The sequence below is a fragment of the Lepidochelys kempii genome, chromosome 3 (genome assembly GCF_965140285.1).
Source record: "Lepidochelys kempii isolate rLepKem1 chromosome 3, rLepKem1.hap1, whole genome shotgun sequence".
Lineage (NCBI taxonomy): Eukaryota > Metazoa > Chordata > Testudines > Cheloniidae > Lepidochelys > Lepidochelys kempii.
In genome coordinates, this window is record NC_136382.1 from 143,161,909 (window position 1) to 143,180,498 (window position 18,590).

Below are 18,590 nucleotides of genomic sequence, written 5' to 3' on the forward strand. Positions count from 1 at the left end.
ACTGTCCCATGACTACAGCCCTCTCTCATCTTTGCCACACAATTACAATCAGCTTTCTGTTGGATGCATCTCCTGTTTCTGTCCTTGTTAACTCAATTACATCATCACCAACTGTATTCTCGAGTATCATGTTGTGGAACAGCTGCTAGTAAGGCCCACGTATGCCAGAATATATACAAAAGCACCAACTACTGTGCTGCCTTTAAGAGTGCTGGAAGGACACTACAGTGGTATGGAACAAGGACTTCTTTATAAATATACAATCCTTCCACATGTACTCTGGGTAAAAAACAAACGTTAGAAAAGAACACTTACTTGTTGCATTTACTCTAATATTGATGTTAAACAGACCAATATAATCATTATACCATTGCTCTATGGCAGTCATCAATAGATGCCTTAAGGCAGTGTCTCACGAACAATGTTGTGGGAAGGTTGTATGTGAGTTGCAGGCCAGGTCTTGAGAGGAGGCCTGGGGGTGAAGGTGGTGGAAAATGAGCCCGCCTTGCTTTCACCCTGCAGCAGCAGCTTCTGTTCCCCAGGGCTTGGCCTGGCTTTCCACTGTGGGCACCGTGACTTGGCATATGAGGTCACAGCACCATGTAGGTTTGAGAAGTGGCCAGGCAAAAACTGAGTGGCACTGTGACCTCATGTGAGTTGCAAACAGATCATTGCAACAGTGGGCTAGCGCATGAGATTAAAGAAGTGAAGCTATAGACACTTTAGTTTTGATGTCCAAGTTGACTGATATAAAGCCAGTATTTTACACTTATTGCACCTTTTGGGATCTCAATTTACAAAGGCAGGCATCATTCTCCCCATTTTACAAAAGGGGACAAAGACGTGCCCAAGGTCAGAGTTAGTGGCAGAGCCATGAACAGAACTCAAATCTCCTAATTCCCAATCCCCTGCTCCAACCACTATACCATGTACTGACTCCTGGAGTGTGTGCATTGCCTTATTGTTTTGTAAACAAATGGCATTTAGAGTGACAGTAAATTATTTTTTCAAATTCAATGCTCACATATTCTAGCATTATCAGTAACGCAGGTAAGTCAGTTACTTTATAATGACCATCTCCCTTCTATTCTGTAGCATCTTGATTTAGTGCAGGTATCTTGCTGCAACAAGAACCCGGCATTTGATGCCAGAGAAAAAACGCACAGGAGGAGTTACAATATTATCTCTTGCTGGCTGGCTGCGTCAGCAAGAACATTCAGTTATCACCTATTACTGCTACAGCAGAAATTAAATTGCTCCTGTTATATGCTAACTCGGCAATGGTGATCCCCCTGTAAATACAGATGCTTATAATATCCAAGAGTCAGGAAACGTGTGAATGGGAATATAATCTCAATATGCAAGAATTACTCCGGGACATAGTTAATTCTGTAGGGTGGAATGGAGATTACATGAAACAGTCCTTCTGGCAGTTTCAGCACTTAAGAATTGCAAAAGATTGTCCACAGACAGTCTCCAGTAGAAGGGACTGCAGTAGTAGGGCAGGGATAATGGCCCAGCCAGTGCTTCCCACCATCCCTCCTGGAGAATCAAGACACACTTCTCTATTAGCAGAGACTGAAGCAGCACAACTTCCCAGTATCTGAGCTATCCAAGCCTATACTTAACAGATATACTGTTGTCTTGTACCTGGACACCCCTACAGGAACATTTCTTGACACTTCCTAGCCCCAACACCAAATGTACAGGGGAAACAGGAAAGAGTTGATTAATGAGGGAATATAGTGGCTGAGGCGAGGTTGTGTAAACAAGTACTCTGGCTAGGAATACAATTTTAGTGGGTTGTATTTATATACATATAATATACACACATTGTAACAAATATATAAAGGGCATAGGTTGTGGGGAGGAGACAATTTTCATGGTTCATACAACGTTCAAAGGTCTGGTGGAAAAATTTTAGATTCAAACAAGATAGCAAAGACTATATGCATGTGGATGGGTGGCAGGGTATGTAGAAGAGACTGATCAACATCTTCTGAATTTTGAAATTTCAATTTTTCAAAACTACTATAAATATTCCTCTCTCCCCAGCACACCAGCTCTAGTAGACAGATATAATGCAGAGCATATGTTAAAACAAGAAACACATAACTAACCTGAGTAGCCATATTAGTCTACTGTTTTCCGCTCTCCCATTTTTCCTCATCCCTTTGTTCATAACTATTATTGTATCATGTCAATTTTGGACTGTGTTCCTTAGGCTAGGGAGAAGGAAAATAGGTCTTATATTTATAAAGGGTCTAAACATTTTGGGGCACTGTGAAAAAGTTAATCATAATTAAGTATTCTGACACGCAAATCCAAATTGCACAAGTATTTGGTCTCATACTCTTTAAAATATAACAAATATACAGCAGAGTAGCAAAAAGGCAGTTCCTTTTATGCCATATTTCCAAGAGCAACAACAGTTGCCATTATGCTGCTGGAGAAGATGCAAAGTTTGACTTCAATCCCATGCACACAGAACAACCTGTTAACTGCCATGCCTATACATGGTTTAAACAGTTTTTTGCCCATATAGACAGGCTGTTGCACCTCAAGCGACTTTATCTTCTGATTTGTGCAGGTGACAACACAATCTTTACTGATGGAATTCTAAGATTTTGAGCCCATTTCTTATTATTTGCATCACAATATAGTCACTGAAACAAATAATTTGTTTCAAAACCAGCAGGTTTAGATTTAGAAATTTATGTTCCTGGTATTTTCGAAGACTTCATCATAGAGCCAGCTTTGACTAAATTCTTTAGAGCGTTCCATAGCTTCAAAAAGGCGTCTGTACTCTTCTGGGTACAAATTGCCTGTTACAATGTTTTCCGGTATTTCTAGCTCCCTTAACAGTTTACTCCCACTGTCTGGACTCCATGAGCTGAAACACAAGACATTACAAAAAAAAAGTCATGTTTTAGCATTTCTTTCAGTTACAAAGAAAACAGTAGTAAGGTGCAACACTGGGCACAATTAATTCTCTCAACTTCAGGCTGTCAAGAATTCCCTCGGGTGACACCAATTATTCTCTATGAATGCTGACAATAGGGGCCTCTGTCCATTAGATTCATGAGTTTAATCACAAACTTCTCAGATGGTGCATTTTCCCCTCCATTCATTGTACAACTGAAATAACAGAGAACCTAGGGCATGAATGGGTTTAGATTCCAATGCCTGGGGACAATGAAAGCCATGTTTGTTATGAGGGTGAGACAGTCTGAAGGGTTTAATTACCCTTTTCCTTTTTTAATAATCCCTTTTCCCCCATTATATGAGGTGGTCTGTTTTACTGTACCCACTATCTCTCCCACTCATATTATGTCACTGCTATCAAATTTAGGAACTGTACAGTTCCTACAGATATCTTGACTGCATTTATTTTCAAGGCAAGGAAAAAGTATGTTTATTAATACACAGCAGCTGCAAATTAAGAGACACAAGGTCAGCTACAGATTCTGGCATAAGCAACTAGTGGAAAGTAAGCACCCTGTCAATTTGACAGTCTACAAGGAAGGAACCTGTGATACCCCTTTATACCAGTCTTCCTGACTGAGTTATAAAACGTCATTAGCATATTGCCAGGGGGATTATCCACCCACCGGAAGATTGACTACAAACCACCGGCAACACATGAAAGAAAAAACAGTTTGTTTATTGGAATAGTTAACCAGAGGCTGGTTCTTCTCAGGGAGCATTCATTTCCCATGAATGGAAAGAGAACACTAATAACCACACCACAGGGAGTAAATGGAGTAACAGTGGATAAGGAAGCCTGAATGTCTTGGAGTGAGGGGCTAAAAAATATTGGTAGGCAAAACTGACGGAAATAATTTAAAAGCTTAATTTATAAATTAGATAGTAGAAAACCACTTTAGGGCATCCAGTCTGACCCACTGCACTCTGCAATCTATTTTCAACAGTCTTATTTAATCTACTTTAGATTTTGGTATTTTGTACATATTAAACTCAATTTCTACTCAGCTTTATGCTGCACATATACATAAATCAAATGAAATAGCAAGAGCAGCTATTCAAAGGAAGTTTCCTCTCAGCTAAACCACACATGCGTGTGACATGCCAATGTAATGCTGGCAGATCTTTTAAAAACAGTGTACACACGTGAATTACTTTTTTAAAAATCATAACTTACTCAGATCAAAATCAATTTTCACCTAAACATTGAAAGGCATATCTATGACCTAGGGACTATGTCCTTACCAAACTTCAAGTTTCCATCGCCTCCTACTAGGGCTTACAGTTGTTACAACAACAACAAAAGCTACCAAATTTTGTTCAGAAAAACATCTTATTCTATTCTGCCTGTGCTTTATAAACAGCCATGTTTGATGAAACATTTTTGGTGAAACAAAAAGTTTATTCCCTGAGTGAGAACATATGAACTAAATTTCACCCAAAAAGAGTTATAAGGTTGAGCAACTCTAATACAGTTGTTGCTGTGTGATCTGCTTAAAACTGGTGGTTATTTTGCTTGTCGTAACTCAACAGTCTAACTTCTCTAGTTTGCACTGGGAGTTTGATTGTTCTGGGTTTTTTAGCTTTCTGTGCTTCAGTTTACGCGAGGTTCCCACTAACAGAAACGCTATTAGAATTGGCATCTCTACAGCACTCTGCATAATGTAACTTGACATATTTTCCCATTAGGACACTATACCATTTAATGATTACTAGGGCTGTTGATTGTGATTAATCGCAGTTTTAATCGCACTGTAAACACTAGAATACCAATTGAAATTTATTAAATATTTTGAATGTTTTTCTACATTTTCATACATACTGTATTCTGTGTTGTAATTGAAATCAAAGTGTACATTATTTATGATAAATATTTGCACTGTAAAAATGATAAAAGCAATAGTATTTTTCAATTCACTTCAAACAAGTACTGTAATGCAATGTCTTTGTGCAACTTACAAATGTAGATTTTTGTTACATAACTGCCCACAAAAACAAAAAGCAGAACTTCAGAGCCTACAAGTCCACTCAATCCTACTTCTTGTTCAGCCAATTACTAAGACAAACAAGTTTGTTTACATTTACAGGAGACAATTCTGCCCTCTTCTTATTTACGACGTCACCAGAAAGTGAGAACAGGTATTTGCACGGCATTGCAAGGTATTTACATGCCAGATATGCTAAATATTTATATGCCCCTTTATGCTTTGGCCACTGTTCCAGAGGACACGCTTCCCTGCTGATGACACTCATTAAAAAAAAAAATGCATTAATTAAATTTGTGACTGAACTCCTTGGGGGAGAATTGTATGTCTCCTGCTCTGTGTTTTACCCACAATCTGCCATATATTTCATGTTATAGTAGTCTCGGATGATGACTCAGCAAATGTTCATTTTAAGAACACTTTTGCTGCAGATTTGACAAAACACAAAGAAGGAACCAATGTGAGATTTCTAAAGATAGCTACAGCACTCAACCTAAGGTTTAAGAATCTGAAGTCCCTTCCAAAATCTGAGAGGGACGAGGTGTGCAACATGCTTTCAGAAGTCTTAAAAGAGCAACACTCCGATGCAGAAACTACAGAACCCAATCACCAAAAGAGAAAAATCAACCTCCTGCTGGTGGCATCTGACTCAGATAATGAAAATGAACATGCATCGTTCTGCACTGCTTTGGATTGTTATAGAGCAGAACTGTCATGAGCCTAGACGCATGTCCCCTGGAATGGTGGCTGAAGCAAGGAACATACGAATCTTTAGCGCATCTGGCACGTAAATATCTTGCGACGCCGGCTACAACAGTGCCATGCGAATGCCTGTTCTTGCTTTCAGGTGACATTGTAAATAAGAAGCGGGCAGCGTTATCTCCTGCAAATGTAAACAAACTTGTCTGTCTGAGTGACTGGCTGAACAAGAAGTAGGACTGAGTGGACTTGCAGGCTCTAAAATTTTACACTGTTTTGTTTTTGAATGCAGGTTTTTTGTACATAATTCTATATTTGTAAGTTCACCTTTCATGATAATGAGATTGCACTACAGTACTTGTATTAGCTGAATTGAAAAATACTATTTCTTTTGTTTTTTTACAGTGCAAATATTTGTAATAAAAATAAATATGAAGTGAGCACTGTACACTTTGTATTCTGTATTGTAATTGAAATCAATATATTTGAAAATGTAGTAAACATTCCAAAATATTTAAATAAATGGTATTCTCTTATTGTTTAACAGTGCGATTAATTGCGATTATTTGTTTAATTGCTTGACAGCCCTAATGATTATTCTCTTTAACCATTATCAGCAATACAGTTTTTAATCTACATGTAAAGGTGGGGCTGCCCCTGTGTGCCCCCTTACAGCCCAGTGTTGCACTGTGGGAGTGCCCAGCTTAATTCACTTGACCGCAACAGCTTCACTTTAACAGCCAGGGGCACAGAGAAGCCAGCACACATTACAGAAGAGCATATCCTCTTTTAATAAGGCTCAGGACAGGAGCAATTAAAACAAACAGTTCATAAGGCCCTCACCTCTGAATCCTGCATCTGTTCCCACACAGACTCTAATTAGACAAGTCTCCTAGAGCCTGAGAGGAAAGAACCCATGACCCACCGCAGTCTGCATGGCTTCCACTCCCATCTCTCTGAGCTCTCTCTTCCTGTTTATATAGCCCAACCCTAGGGCAGGACAGGGACCCCTCACTTTTACCCCAGCTGTTGGCTCCAGCCTGTCATTCAGACAGTAGTGCATGCCTGCACACCACAGTACAATATTTTTTGCTAATTACTTTTCTAAAATATTTTAATGCAGCATTATGTTGAATGTCTTGTTGAAATTCAGATTTATATACAAACCCAAAAATATAATGGGAAACCCTAATATTTTAAATGAGCATTTACAGAAACAAACCCATGTAAAGAAACTTGTTAATAAATTGACAGAGAAGAAAATCTTTTAACATGCAAGAAGCTAGCACAGTTTATAAAATTTAAAAATTTCCAGATTACGTTATCTGTCGATCTCTTTTAGAACGAACGCACGAACCCCTCTTCTAAACTAGCTCCATTATATAGTTTCATTTGTTTAAAAATATCCAGGTACAGAGTTGTGGGTTGGCAATGCTGATTTTGACATGCAACTTAATATTCTTATGCATGTTTGCAAACTGCAATTGAGAATACATTTATGCAAGAAAAAGAAATACTAGCAAGCATGTCTGCATTTAAAAAATAAATATTTACAGTATGCAATTACTCAGCCCCACAAATGGCAGAGTAATTTTTAATTTGTTGCTAAAATCTTCATTTCCAATCACATAGTATTTTGAGCAACTGTAAGTTTATTCTGCATGTAGTTGTATAGAATTAAAGGAACACTAAACTGTATCTGGACTAAAACAATGAGGAGTCCTTGTGGCACCTTTGAGACTAACAAATTTATTTGGGCAAAAGCTTTCGTGGGCTAGACTGGGAATGGTTGGGTCATGACAAAACCTAATTTCCCCAATACTAATTTCTACCTACCGTTACTCACACATTCTTGTCAACTGTCTGTAATGGGCCACTCTCTTACCACGTCAAAAGTTATTTTTCATCCCTTGGTATCCTGATGTTAATTGATTTATCTCGTTAGACTGACCTCACACTTGGTAAAGCAACCCCCATCCTTTCATGTATGTATACCTGCTCCTATATTTTCACTCCATACATCTGATTAAGAGGGTTCTAGCCCACGAAAGCATATTCCCAAATAAGTTTGTTAGTCTTAAAGGTGCCACAAGGACTCCTTGTTGTTTTTGCTGATACAGACTAACACAGCTACCACTCTGAAACCTGTATCTGAACTGTAAAGAATAATCATTTAAGAACAAAACACTACTAAATTGTCCTGAACCCTTCAGTCATTTGTCTGGTGAAAAATTGTAATATAACTTTTCCATATACTTACTTAAGTCTATCAATTAGTTTAGACTTGCGTTTAGCAAGACACTGTTTTATCATAAGAATAAAGGTAGATGAATTTGTGGTTGTCATGCCACCTGTAAATAAATTCCTCCGTGGTGTCATTCGTACTAAACATAAGTGGTTGTTTGGCAGCAGCTGCAACAACAAAAAGAGTTAATGAAAATAGGTCATAGTTAAGATTGCATTTCCTTGATACAAATAGTGTATTTCTTTAAGTCACAGGAAAAGACTTCTCAAAGTAAACCATTCTTTTAGTTAGCAGAAAAAGGCATGAGATCCAATGGTTGGCAGCTGAAGCTAGATAAATACAGACTAAACATAATGTGCAATTCTTTTTTAAAACAGTGAAGGTAATTAACCACTGATGGTGGATTTTACATCACTTTGAGTCTCTAAATCAAGAAAGGTTATCTTTCTAAAAGATATGCTATAGCTCAAACAGAAGTTATAGGCTTGATGAAGAAATTTTCAGATGAGGTTATTTTGGCCTGTTATGCAAGAGGTTGCATTAAATAATCATAATGGTCTGGCCTTAAAAAATCTGAATCTAACTCATTTTAATTATCTGTCTTTTGGACAAATATGGAATACTGTGGTGTAACATTTGTTAAGACTGTCCTCCCATCTGAGAAGTGTATGAATAACTTATTTTTATCCTTAAAGATAAAGGTAGTTTTGTACTGGCAGAAAGAGATATACGACCCAATAGATCATTTCCATCTCTAATTCCCCTGACTCTATGAAGTGATCTGAACGTATCAAACAATCCATTTGGTGTGTAGCCATCAGCTAAAGTGTCACCTCATATGACCTATGCTGTAATTATGGGGACATTTGATGTGTCTACAAAGCTGTCAGATATGATATAATCAAAACATGCAAAGTAACATTCAGTATTACCAAAAAAAAAAAAAGAAAAAGAAAAGTCCTTTATGGGTTTTATTGCTAAAAAGAGCAATCATTGGGTAATGTAATATACTGATGAGTTTTAACACCAAAGTTCAATAAAAATGGATACAAATGTCTTCATTTTTTTTTTAAACTTCAGGATTTTGTTTCAATTTAAACATTGTCCCTGGCAATTTAAACTATTATATCTATAGCCCAAATAATTTTTGCATCATTGTGCTAGCATGAGAACATGAATTTGCAACTGAACAGTGAAGTACAAGTATTACGCAAAACATTAGAAGTAAAAGTGGATTTTGATTTTTTTTCAATTCTGTTTTACTAATCTAAAGTGTTATCAGTAGCAGCTAACACAATATATTTTTTAAAGAGATGATCCTGAACCCAAGTGTCCCTTCAAAAAGTCTCATTTTCTTCTTTTCCCATTTATTCTGTCTGCTGCATTTCTGTCACCTTGGTTAATAAAAAGATACTAGTTGGGTTCAGTTTCACTTTTGTTTATAAATCACAAATCCACTGCCTACATTTTATGCACAGAGCACATTGTGTCTGAATTTCCTATAATGAAAGGGAGTATTTCAATAAAAAACATCTCAATTAAATAAAGTGAATTCATGAATTTTCTTATAAAAATTTGTAATGCAATTAACCCTCCCAAAATCTAAATTTTGGGCCTAAATTGTTCGACAGCATCTCTAAAGAAAGAGACCATATATGTGGGTCTTACCATGCTCTTTGGTATTGCAAGTCCCCTGGTTTTTGAATTAGTCAAAAATGAAGACCAAGGTTCCTGGAAGGAAAAAAAAAAAGTTAAAGTTTAGAATATTTTGTCATGCCTTCGTAATTTTTTTTTAAGTCTTTTGCCAAATATTACACTAATATTGTTTCTAAAACTTGATCTAAAATTGGCGGAATATATTGAAAATAAAAACATGAACTGAAGAGTACAATGGCCCAGATTCAGGAAGTTACTTAAGCATGTACCTAACCTTAAGCATGTGAGTATCCCTATTTACTTCTGTTGAACTATTTGGGTGCTTAAAGTTAAACACCTATTTAAGTAACCTTCCTGAATTGGGCCAAAAGCTGCAAAACTGTGGAGAAAGGAATTATTTCTCGGGAAAATACCTCCAGCTTTCCAAGTTCTTCCCACCTTTTGAAATATGGTCCTTTACAGCCAAAATTATACATGAACATTTGTATTGGCTTAATTTCTAAAAGAAACCCTAGCACGAATCCCTTTTATGTCCAGCAACTGCCAATTCATATATGCTATAGTTCTGTCTACAGCTGCCTACTGCTTGTTCATCCTGGACTGGATCCTTCCTGCCCACTCATCTTACTCTTTCTTGTGCACCTGATGCACCTCTCTGCCCATGGGTTCTGTGTAAGTACTTATCTGGCCCCCATCACTGTTGTATCTGAGCATCTCCCATACATTTATGACTGTATGGTCACAGCCCCTGTGAGGTAGGTCAGAAATAATTCCATTTTCCAGACGGACTTCCTGCTATCAAAGGCAAATGGGTTAGCTGGTGCCAGCCTTTTAGGGGTGAGGAGAGTGGAACAGGACAGGAAGAATCAGTGTGGGTCAGGAGCGTTATTTCTATTCTCTTAATGCCAACCCAAACCTTTCAATACATACTGAAAAAAGCATGCAGCCAATCTCTAAAAGCCTGAAACACAAAATTGCTTCTGCCAAGAAAACTAAAGTGCCCTAGGGACTTTAAAAAGTGCTACTAGGCTTATTTATTTAAATACCCCATTTTAAAGCTGCATGTGTCGGAGGTTTTTTTTGTTTCTTTTTAGAGCAACCTGTCCATAGTTTAACACTGCTGAGTTTCTTGTTTTTAATTTAGAAAAGATGTTCCAACTTTAAAAACGCTAGTTTTAGATCTAAACTAAAAATAATTGTTTACATTTCAATCAGATTTGACTTAAAAAAAAAGTAAATATCTGGGGTAACAAAGTGAATAAGTACATTTTATGTCACAAATTCTGAAGACAGGAAGTTCTAAAGAAAATGTTCACAGATCATTAACTATAATGGTACCCTTATAAAAGCATTTTCAACACAGAAAACTAAAAATATGTAGCGTTTTAGAAAATTTCATTGTTTACTATAAAAAGCTTTTAGCTCAGTAGACATCATCATAGACAGTACAAAATACTCACCATGTGCAGAAGCTTAATTTCACAGGCTGTTTGCCATAGCACACTTAATGCTTGATAACTCCTTAGTTCACCAGGTTTTGCAGTCAATACCTGACAGAAAGACAAAGTTGGGAAAAAAAAGAAGATTATTTCTGTATCTATTCACTCCAAAATCCTTATAAATGTGACTTAAGTTCTCAAGAGACAGCAAATTCAAAGTTAAGTCTAAAATTTCAAGCTCCACTCACTTAAGCTCCACTCTAAGCTCAACCTTAGACCTCACACAACATGCATCACACATTATTTTAGGCCTCCCTGTCAGATGAACACATTAGAAAAACAGACTCCACCATAAAACCACTTCATTTCATACAATATTTTAATATTTAAAATTACCTACTTAGACTGCATAAGAACGTCTATATTAACCTCTTTACTAGGAGAGTGAAAGAAGTCTTATGAAAGAACAAGAAAATACTCACCCATTCACTCTACCTCTACAAGAGTCAAAGGATTACCCAAGTTTGGGATATGTTATTGTTATTGCATAGATTTCATTTTACATTAAAGCTAGTACTATTCCTAAGAAAGAGGATCATGCAGCCAATTTGTTAAAATATCTCCAGATGATGGATTGTGTGAATGCCAAAAAGGTTTTCTAAGGCACCTTCATAAGAAGCCTGGCAATTCAACTCAATACTATATGTCAAACAACTTCCAGAAAGGAAAAAACCCAACATTTCAGTTAATCCTGAACTGAGCAAAGACAGAAGTGCGTGCATCTATTGTGGAGTGATTTCATTTTTAACTATAGATTTGACACAATGATCAACTGAAAAATGGAGCCAGATGTACCCTTACCTAGGGAAGTGGATTCCAACAGTATTTATCCAAGACAGGCATTCAGCTCATATCAGGGTGAGGGGGGCGCTTTTGCGGGAGGGGTTACAGAAATTGCATGAAGAGAGTGGTAAATTAGTGTAAGGAAGTAACACCATAGTGGTGACACTAAAAGAAATGGACTGCCCTTTTTGCCAATCATTTTATCATTAAAGAAAATCACTGCTGAACTGCAAATGTAGTGGTATTTAAACCCCTTATTTTAAAAGGGAATACAAATTTAGAAATTATTTAGTATTTAGTATTTATAGTATTTAGAAACATATGGGATAAACTGGATTACATAGGTACATCTAGAAATCCTAATATTTACAAGATATACCTGATATTTATATCAAGATTTAGTAGGATTTGTTTGTAAAAAAAAAAGATATGAAAATCACAGGTGTAGGTCTCCCAGTGGAACGTGGTCCCCACTGAAAGAATATATATTACTTTCAGCCAGATCCTCCCTGGAAGAGCACGAGCAGTGGCGCCAATTCAGATGTTTCTTGGAGGGAAGGCAGATTCTGGTGTTCCCCACCCTGCCAGGGAGGCGTTCCAGCCCATGCTTGTGTCACCCCCGTGTCAAGGATGCTGAGTCTCTCTCAGCCAGGGACTCCTCTCTCGTACTTACAAAGCGCATGAGCTGGTGCCACCAGTAGTTGAATTCTTGGTGGACTCCCCTGTTGTACAGGAACAGACTCCCTGTGTGCCAGGGGTTGCAACACCATTTGGCTGGGCCACACCTGTTTGTATGGAGGAGCAGCTGGTCAAATTTCAGTGGCAATGTGACCATGCAGCCAGAGCAATGCTCCAGGCCACTCTGGCAGCAGCCATACTGATTTAATACAGAATCACTGCTTAAACAGTGTTGGGCCACGCTCCCCAGTTCCTGCCCGGTGACCTCTAGAACTTTGGGCAATTGCGAAGACTTTGGCAGGAGGGGGCTTCACTGGATCCCTCTCTTCCAGCATGCAGGGTGGCAGGCCAAATAAAATGATGCCAGGCTGGATGTGGCCTCTGGGCTACCAGTTGCCCATCCCTTTCTTTTGGTCTGGTGGTAAACCCCCATGATAGTTTTCAAAGTAGACCGTTAAGATGGAGTGTTCATTTATGAAAAGCCAATCTGAATACCAAGCACCAGGGGAGGGGGCTGCATCAACAGAGGTGATCCCAAAGGGAGTCACAGCATAAAAAAGTCTGGGAACTACTGTTACTGCATTAAAAAAATATACAATAGAAGTGTTGGTTTTCCATCAGGCACCAGCATGTCTTCAATATATCTGGCTTCTACTGACTGTCCCTCACATGAAGAGCACTCTAATTTGTGACACTCACTTCCTTTAACACACACTGTGTTTTCACAGACAAACATTCCTTCAGGAGGAGCAAGCAGCAGAGAGACAGTCCCTCCCACTTTTGTTAGAAAAATATCCTTAATAAAAAGGAAGAACATTTTTTAAGCAAACACATGGACAAAATGCCTCTACACAGAATGTTCTACAGTTTTCAATGAAGCATCAGCTTCTCTTTATTAATCAGTGAAATCTCTTGTACTTAAACATACCTTGTACTCTTTTTCACTAACAAACATGTTCAGTTCTATTCTTCCATATCTGTATATGGAACTGCGTTCATACATGACAAAGATAAGCTTCCAAAGAGTGTTTCTTTCCTTTTTTTGGGGAAGGAATCCAATAATTTTTACAGGAACATCTGTTTTGAAAATGAGCAAAGGTATCTTTGAATTTTCAAATATGTACTGCACAACCTCAACAACACTAAAGTGTAAGTTACAACCATGAGAGCAAGCATTATTTTAACCTGAATGTATTTACAGATTTTGTTGTTGCTCAGGTATGGCTTACGGTATGACCCACCACTGAATGCAGTTTGTGTCTGTCTGAATCTCCATTAAAGAGGTGCAAACAATTGACACTACATATTCCACCATACACTGTTTTACCTCTTACTAAAATGCCAGACTACTGGGCATGTAGTATCTATGAGTCATATCTCTGTATTAAAGAAGATGATAGATGTACTCCACTCCATTTTATACAAAATTAAGCAAGGCCCTCAAGCACCTGCCAAACTGCCTCTGAGGCCTCAATTACGTACCCACAACATTAGGTTGATTTTCAATTTACCTGCTGTCCAAGGAACTGCCAAGATGCCCAAATTTTCAAAAAGTTTCTCAGAGTACATAGCAGGTGGTTTCATAGATCCACAGCCCAAAGGGTCCAATCTGAAGAAGTCACAATAAACAACTTCTAATTGTCCATGTAGGCTGTTCTCCAGAGACTGAAAGCAATGGTGAAGTTAAATTTTAAGTTTTCAACACCAATAATTTAGACACATCCTAGGCATTTTTCCATCTGAAAACAAAAACTCAATGAATTATCTTTAAAATAAAAAGCTTCTGTAACTACTAGTTAAAAATAACAAACATTGCTCACAGACCTAGCTATTGAAATGTTGCATATAGGCCAGCTACTTTTATGATGCAAGGCAGATGTATTTTTTATATATTTAGCATTTGCTCAACTGGAACTTTACAATGCACTATTAAACTTGTGTAACCTTTGGTAATTTTTAACAAACATTTGATTAGCATAACAACTAAAAATGAATATACACGAAGAAGTTGAGCGAGTTGCTCATGCTTATGCCAAGTCAATAGCAGAGCTGGAAACAAGCAGGAATCTTGGCTCCCAAATCTCAGTCTCTCCGAAACAGCAAAAAAAGCTCCAAATCTGCAGACCTCCAGGCCCATGCAAAGCCCCACTAAAATCATGGACCCAACAGTCTACATGCCTGGAGTCAACTGCAGGATCCAGGACAAAAGTTTGATCAGGTAAAATAATCATTGAAAGTAGATAAGAATATTTGTAGAAGCTTCTGAAGACCACATGAAAACTATCTTGCTTAAAAACACAGTCAGGATTATTTAGGTGACTATTAGCCACAAATCTAAGTATGTCCCTATTTAACGAGACCTCAACTCGAAATCCTGCACAAACAGGAGAAACTGACTGGCTATATATGAGAAACAGTGAAAGGCAAAGTGCTGTCAAATGTGCAAAGTAAACAAATTAAAAAAAGAAAAATATTTTTTCCTGCCATCTTTAACTTGTATCTATCTTAGATGTTACTTGTAACAGGTAAAAAAATTCAAACAGATGTGTGATTTTAAATTAATTTCTCATTTTCCTACCTCACTGCAAATTTCAGATCCCTTAGAAAAAAACATACCTGTAAATCTGGAAGGAAAGCTTTGTCACTCTCCAGAGCTACCACTCGGGCACCTGCATTGAGTAGCGTCCGGGTCAAGACTCCAGGACCTGGAAAAATCATCATTGTTTAGCTCTATCCTTTAACATGGACTCCCAAAGGACATAACTAGTGCACACGCCTTTCAAGAAGGAGAAAAATAAGTTTACCTAAATATTGGAGGGGGAGCAGGAGGGAGGTGGAGGGGGACAGAGATTAGATAAAGAATTATGCCCTAAGTCTGCAACATGTGAGTAAAATTAAGCATGTGTGCAAATTTTTGCGGCATAAGAGCTTTAGACAGTAGTCAGACACGCTCTCTCAAATTTCTGGAGATCTCTACAGTTGTTCTACAATTTTCTCTTCAAGCTCTGACAGTCTAAATGGACCTTCAGCCTTGATCTGCATTGCTACTGTTTAGCAGCTGAGCGTCTCCTGTGCAGTGACTGAGAAATGTGTGGTTGTACCGTAAAGAAAAAGGCAGTGTGGATATACTGAGACCACATTTACTGGACTTGTGATAAGAAGTTTTTGAAATAAAAGGTGTGTATGTAGTTCAGTCAAAAATGTTTCTATGCTGAAATGTAGGCTTACAGGTAACATAATATACAATACCAAAATAATAATTTAATTAAAATTAATTGTATTTAACTGTTCATGCATATTCAAAATTACTTTTTCCTTTATTAAATGAACTGGTGAGGGAAAATAACTAATGAGGCAACAGCAATCCCTAGCTTTTCAATGTTTCTCCCCATGTGGTAATGCCATGAGCCCTACACTTTAGACACTCTGTTCTGAGTTCTGTTTGAAATATTTAGACAATGTGCAGAACAGGGAAAGGTAATGCCAGCAAAGCCAATGGTAAAGCTTCCTTTCACATCAGTGGGGCAGCATCAGGCACTTTTCCATAAGAGCTCCAGACACAGAGATCAGGCAGGACCTAATTTTAATATCACATGCAAAGAACAACCAGTAGGACACAACACCCCACTATTGCACTGCAGTGTCAGCACTTAATATGAACCAGTATCAAGGTGTACAGATTGAAGCTGTGATCATAACCTTCCCGCAAAGATGCAAGACCTTATCGTGTTACTGAAACAGAACTTTCTAGCATTAAAACTACTCCTAATGAAGTCTGATAATTTCTTTATAAACACCATCCCTCTTCAAATACTAAAGCCTAAAGTCAGTTTTGCAGAGACCTGCAATCAGATTTAAGTTCAATGCACTAACTTTTCAGGCTGTGCGGATTGCCAACCTAGCCCCAGAATATCAGACCAATTCTGAAGACACTGGACAAGACCCACCACTTCACTCTTTTTTTCCCCCAGCATTATGTTTTACGTCGTTTTGCTTAGGTCTTTCCAAAAATATTAAGTTCATATTTCCGTGTGAACATTTACAAGGTTTCCCTTCATCCCATCCCCAATGACCATTAGCCACCAAGCCCAACTGTCCCGCTAACACAGAGGCTCCTACCCAGCACCAGATGCGGTCAGGGCCCTAACGATAAAAGAGCTGGGGCGCAGTTGCCCCGTTCCCAGAATAACCCATTGGCTTTCCCCGCCAGCCTGGGGCCCTGCCTCGAAGTGGCTCCCCCAGAGCTGACGAGGCCCAGCCGACACGTTTGAAAGATTTAAACTCAGACACTGACAGGTTTTTAAGCAGCTCTTAGTCTCCCACCTCCCTCCTCCGCGAGCCCAGCCCCGGCGCATGAGGGCGAGGTCTGCCGCGGCCCAGCGGGTCCGTGCTCGGCGCTGCAGGAAGCGACACGGGCAGGGCCGCGGGGGGCGCTTACCCGGCTGGCACTCCAGGACGACGGGCTCGGGGCCATGGGCCGAGCCACACTCCAGGCTGGCGCGCACGGCGCGGGCCAGGTCGGGGCAGGCGATGAACCTGCGCAGCGGGGGGGAGGGCCGCGCCCTCTCCAGGACCAGCCGCGCCGCCTCGGCCGCCTCCGGGAGCCGCAGCTGGAGCCGGCAGTGCGGGTGCTGCCGCGACTCCTGCCCCAGGCCGCGCCGCGGAGCCCGGCAGCCGGGGAGGCCGCACAGCAAGGGCCTGAGCGCGGCGGCCGCGGCCCCCAGAGCCGCCAGCACCGAGCGCCGCCCGCTGAGCCCCGGGGACGGCAACGCGGCCAACATCTCCGAGCCCGAGCTGCACCCCCACGTGGGTGACCTTCCCGGCCAGTAAACACAGGGCAGGGCGCAAGCGCCCGGGCTACGTCACTTCCGCTTCCGCCAGCAGGCGGCCGTACACGGTCCCAGGCGCTCTAGCTTCTCCGCTCTATGATTTTGGGCCGTCAAGTTTCCTCTTCTCTATGGTGCCAGCCCTGCGTCGCCGGGAGTCCGCCGCAGAGCCCGCTAGAGACCTCCGCACCCAGCGTCGGCCATGGCCGCCCGCAGCCCTGCCGGGGCAGCCGGGCACCTAGGTAGGAGATGGAGGCTCCTCTGCCTACCCGCCTTCCCCTGCCCGCGCGGAGCCGGGGGCGGGACCCCGGGCGGGGGTCACCCGGGAAGGGGCAGAGGCGAAGGAAGCGGGGTGGCGGCTGCGGGGCTCGGAGCCCGGCTGGCCGCGGCTCTGTGGCGGGCAGAGCGCGGTGCCGGGTCATGGGGGGCGGGGGTGTCGATGCGGGGCGGGGGGCGCGACGTGGAGCCGGGCGGAGGCTCTCACATCAGCCCGCGGGAGGGCGAGGAGCCTGGGGCCGAGAGGCCGCCTCTCCCGGCGCGCAGCCCGCTGCCAGTGCCGCCCTTGGGGACGGGTAGACACCCCGCGGGGCGGCGGGCCGGGGGCTGGGTCTTGCTCTGAGGGAGGACCCCGGCGGGTGGCTGGTCGGAGGGGAGCCTGCGAGGTCGCTGCGCTGCTCTGGGCAGGAGCGCCCGGCGCACTGGGGAGTCCAAAGGCTGGTGAACAGTCGGCGCTAGACATTCACCTCATGTCTGATTTTCATGTGTTTGTTTATTTGGTGTTTGAATGGGTCTGAAGCCATGTAACTTCTAGAGCAATGGAAGAGACAGTCATACATATTAATATGATCTGACTGCAGCACGGTGTGAGTAATGAAAATGTCACCAATGGTTGCTCAACCTTATAAACCAAGTTTCAGAGTAGCAGCCGAGTTAGTCTGTATCCGCAAAAAGAAAAGGAGGACTTGTGGCACCTTAGAGACTAACAAATTTATTTGAGCATAAGTTTTCGTGAGCTACAGCTCACTTCATCGGATGCATGCCGTGGAAAATACAGTGGGGAGATTTATATACATAGAGATCATGAAACAATGGGTGTTACCATACACACTGTAACCAGAGTGATCACTTAAGGTGAGCTATTACCAGCAGGAGAGGGCTGGGGGGAGGGAGTGACCTTTTGTAGTGATCTTATAAACCAAGATATTAATTACATATTGCTTTCCTTATAATTTAG

General features: G+C 40.7%; 2 protein-coding genes across 10 annotated transcripts in view; one reads left to right on the forward strand and one right to left on the reverse strand.

Moving 5' to 3' along the window:
* Nucleotides 1-1,788: 1,788 nt before the first annotated feature.
* Nucleotides 1,789-17,773, reverse strand: TFB2M (transcription factor B2, mitochondrial). Of its 2 annotated transcripts, none has more exons than XM_073338311.2 (8): nt 16,969-17,773; nt 15,147-15,235; nt 14,042-14,195; nt 13,459-13,607; nt 11,031-11,120; nt 9,583-9,645; nt 7,930-8,081; nt 1,789-2,225 (listed from the first exon to the last, which is right to left on the reverse strand). In XM_073338311.2, the coding sequence occupies exons 1-8, from the start codon at nt 17,309-17,311 to the stop codon at nt 2,201-2,203; spliced, it is 1,065 nt and encodes a 354-aa protein (XP_073194412.1). In that variant the 5' UTR covers nt 17,312-17,773; the 3' UTR covers nt 1,789-2,200. The 2 variants fall into 2 exon arrangements, with proteins under 2 accessions (XP_073194412.1, XP_073194410.1); XM_073338309.2 differs by having other exon boundaries at nt 1,789-2,893; nt 16,969-17,643.
* The window catches only part of CNST (consortin, connexin sorting protein), a 107,298-nt gene continuing 106,130 nt past the window's right edge, over nt 17,423-18,590 (forward strand). For 7 of the 8 annotated variants that reach the window (XM_073338302.2, XM_073338303.2, XM_073338306.2 and 4 more), the window contains exon 1: nt 17,423-17,598. The gene's annotated coding sequence lies outside the window, so the exon portion shown is untranslated. Of the gene's footprint in view, nt 17,599-17,797; nt 18,488-18,590 lie in introns of those variants that run through there. The other variant, XM_073338304.2, reaches the window with a different exon arrangement.

Bases quoted from the DNA above. Each gene is read 5' to 3' on its own strand.
- TFB2M (XM_073338309.2), bottom strand. From the start codon at position 17,311: ATGTTGGCCGCGTTGCCGTCCCCGGGGCTCAGCGGGCGGCGCTCGGTG. The intron at 11,121-13,458 runs GTATGTTTAAGT...TCTTTCTGTCAG, and splicing joins TTAGTGAAAAAGAGTACAAG to GTATTGACTGCAAAACCTGG. The intron at 9,646-11,030 runs GTGAGTATTTTG...TTTTCCTTCCAG, and splicing joins AAATTAAGCTTCTGCACATG to GAACCTTGGTCTTCATTTTT.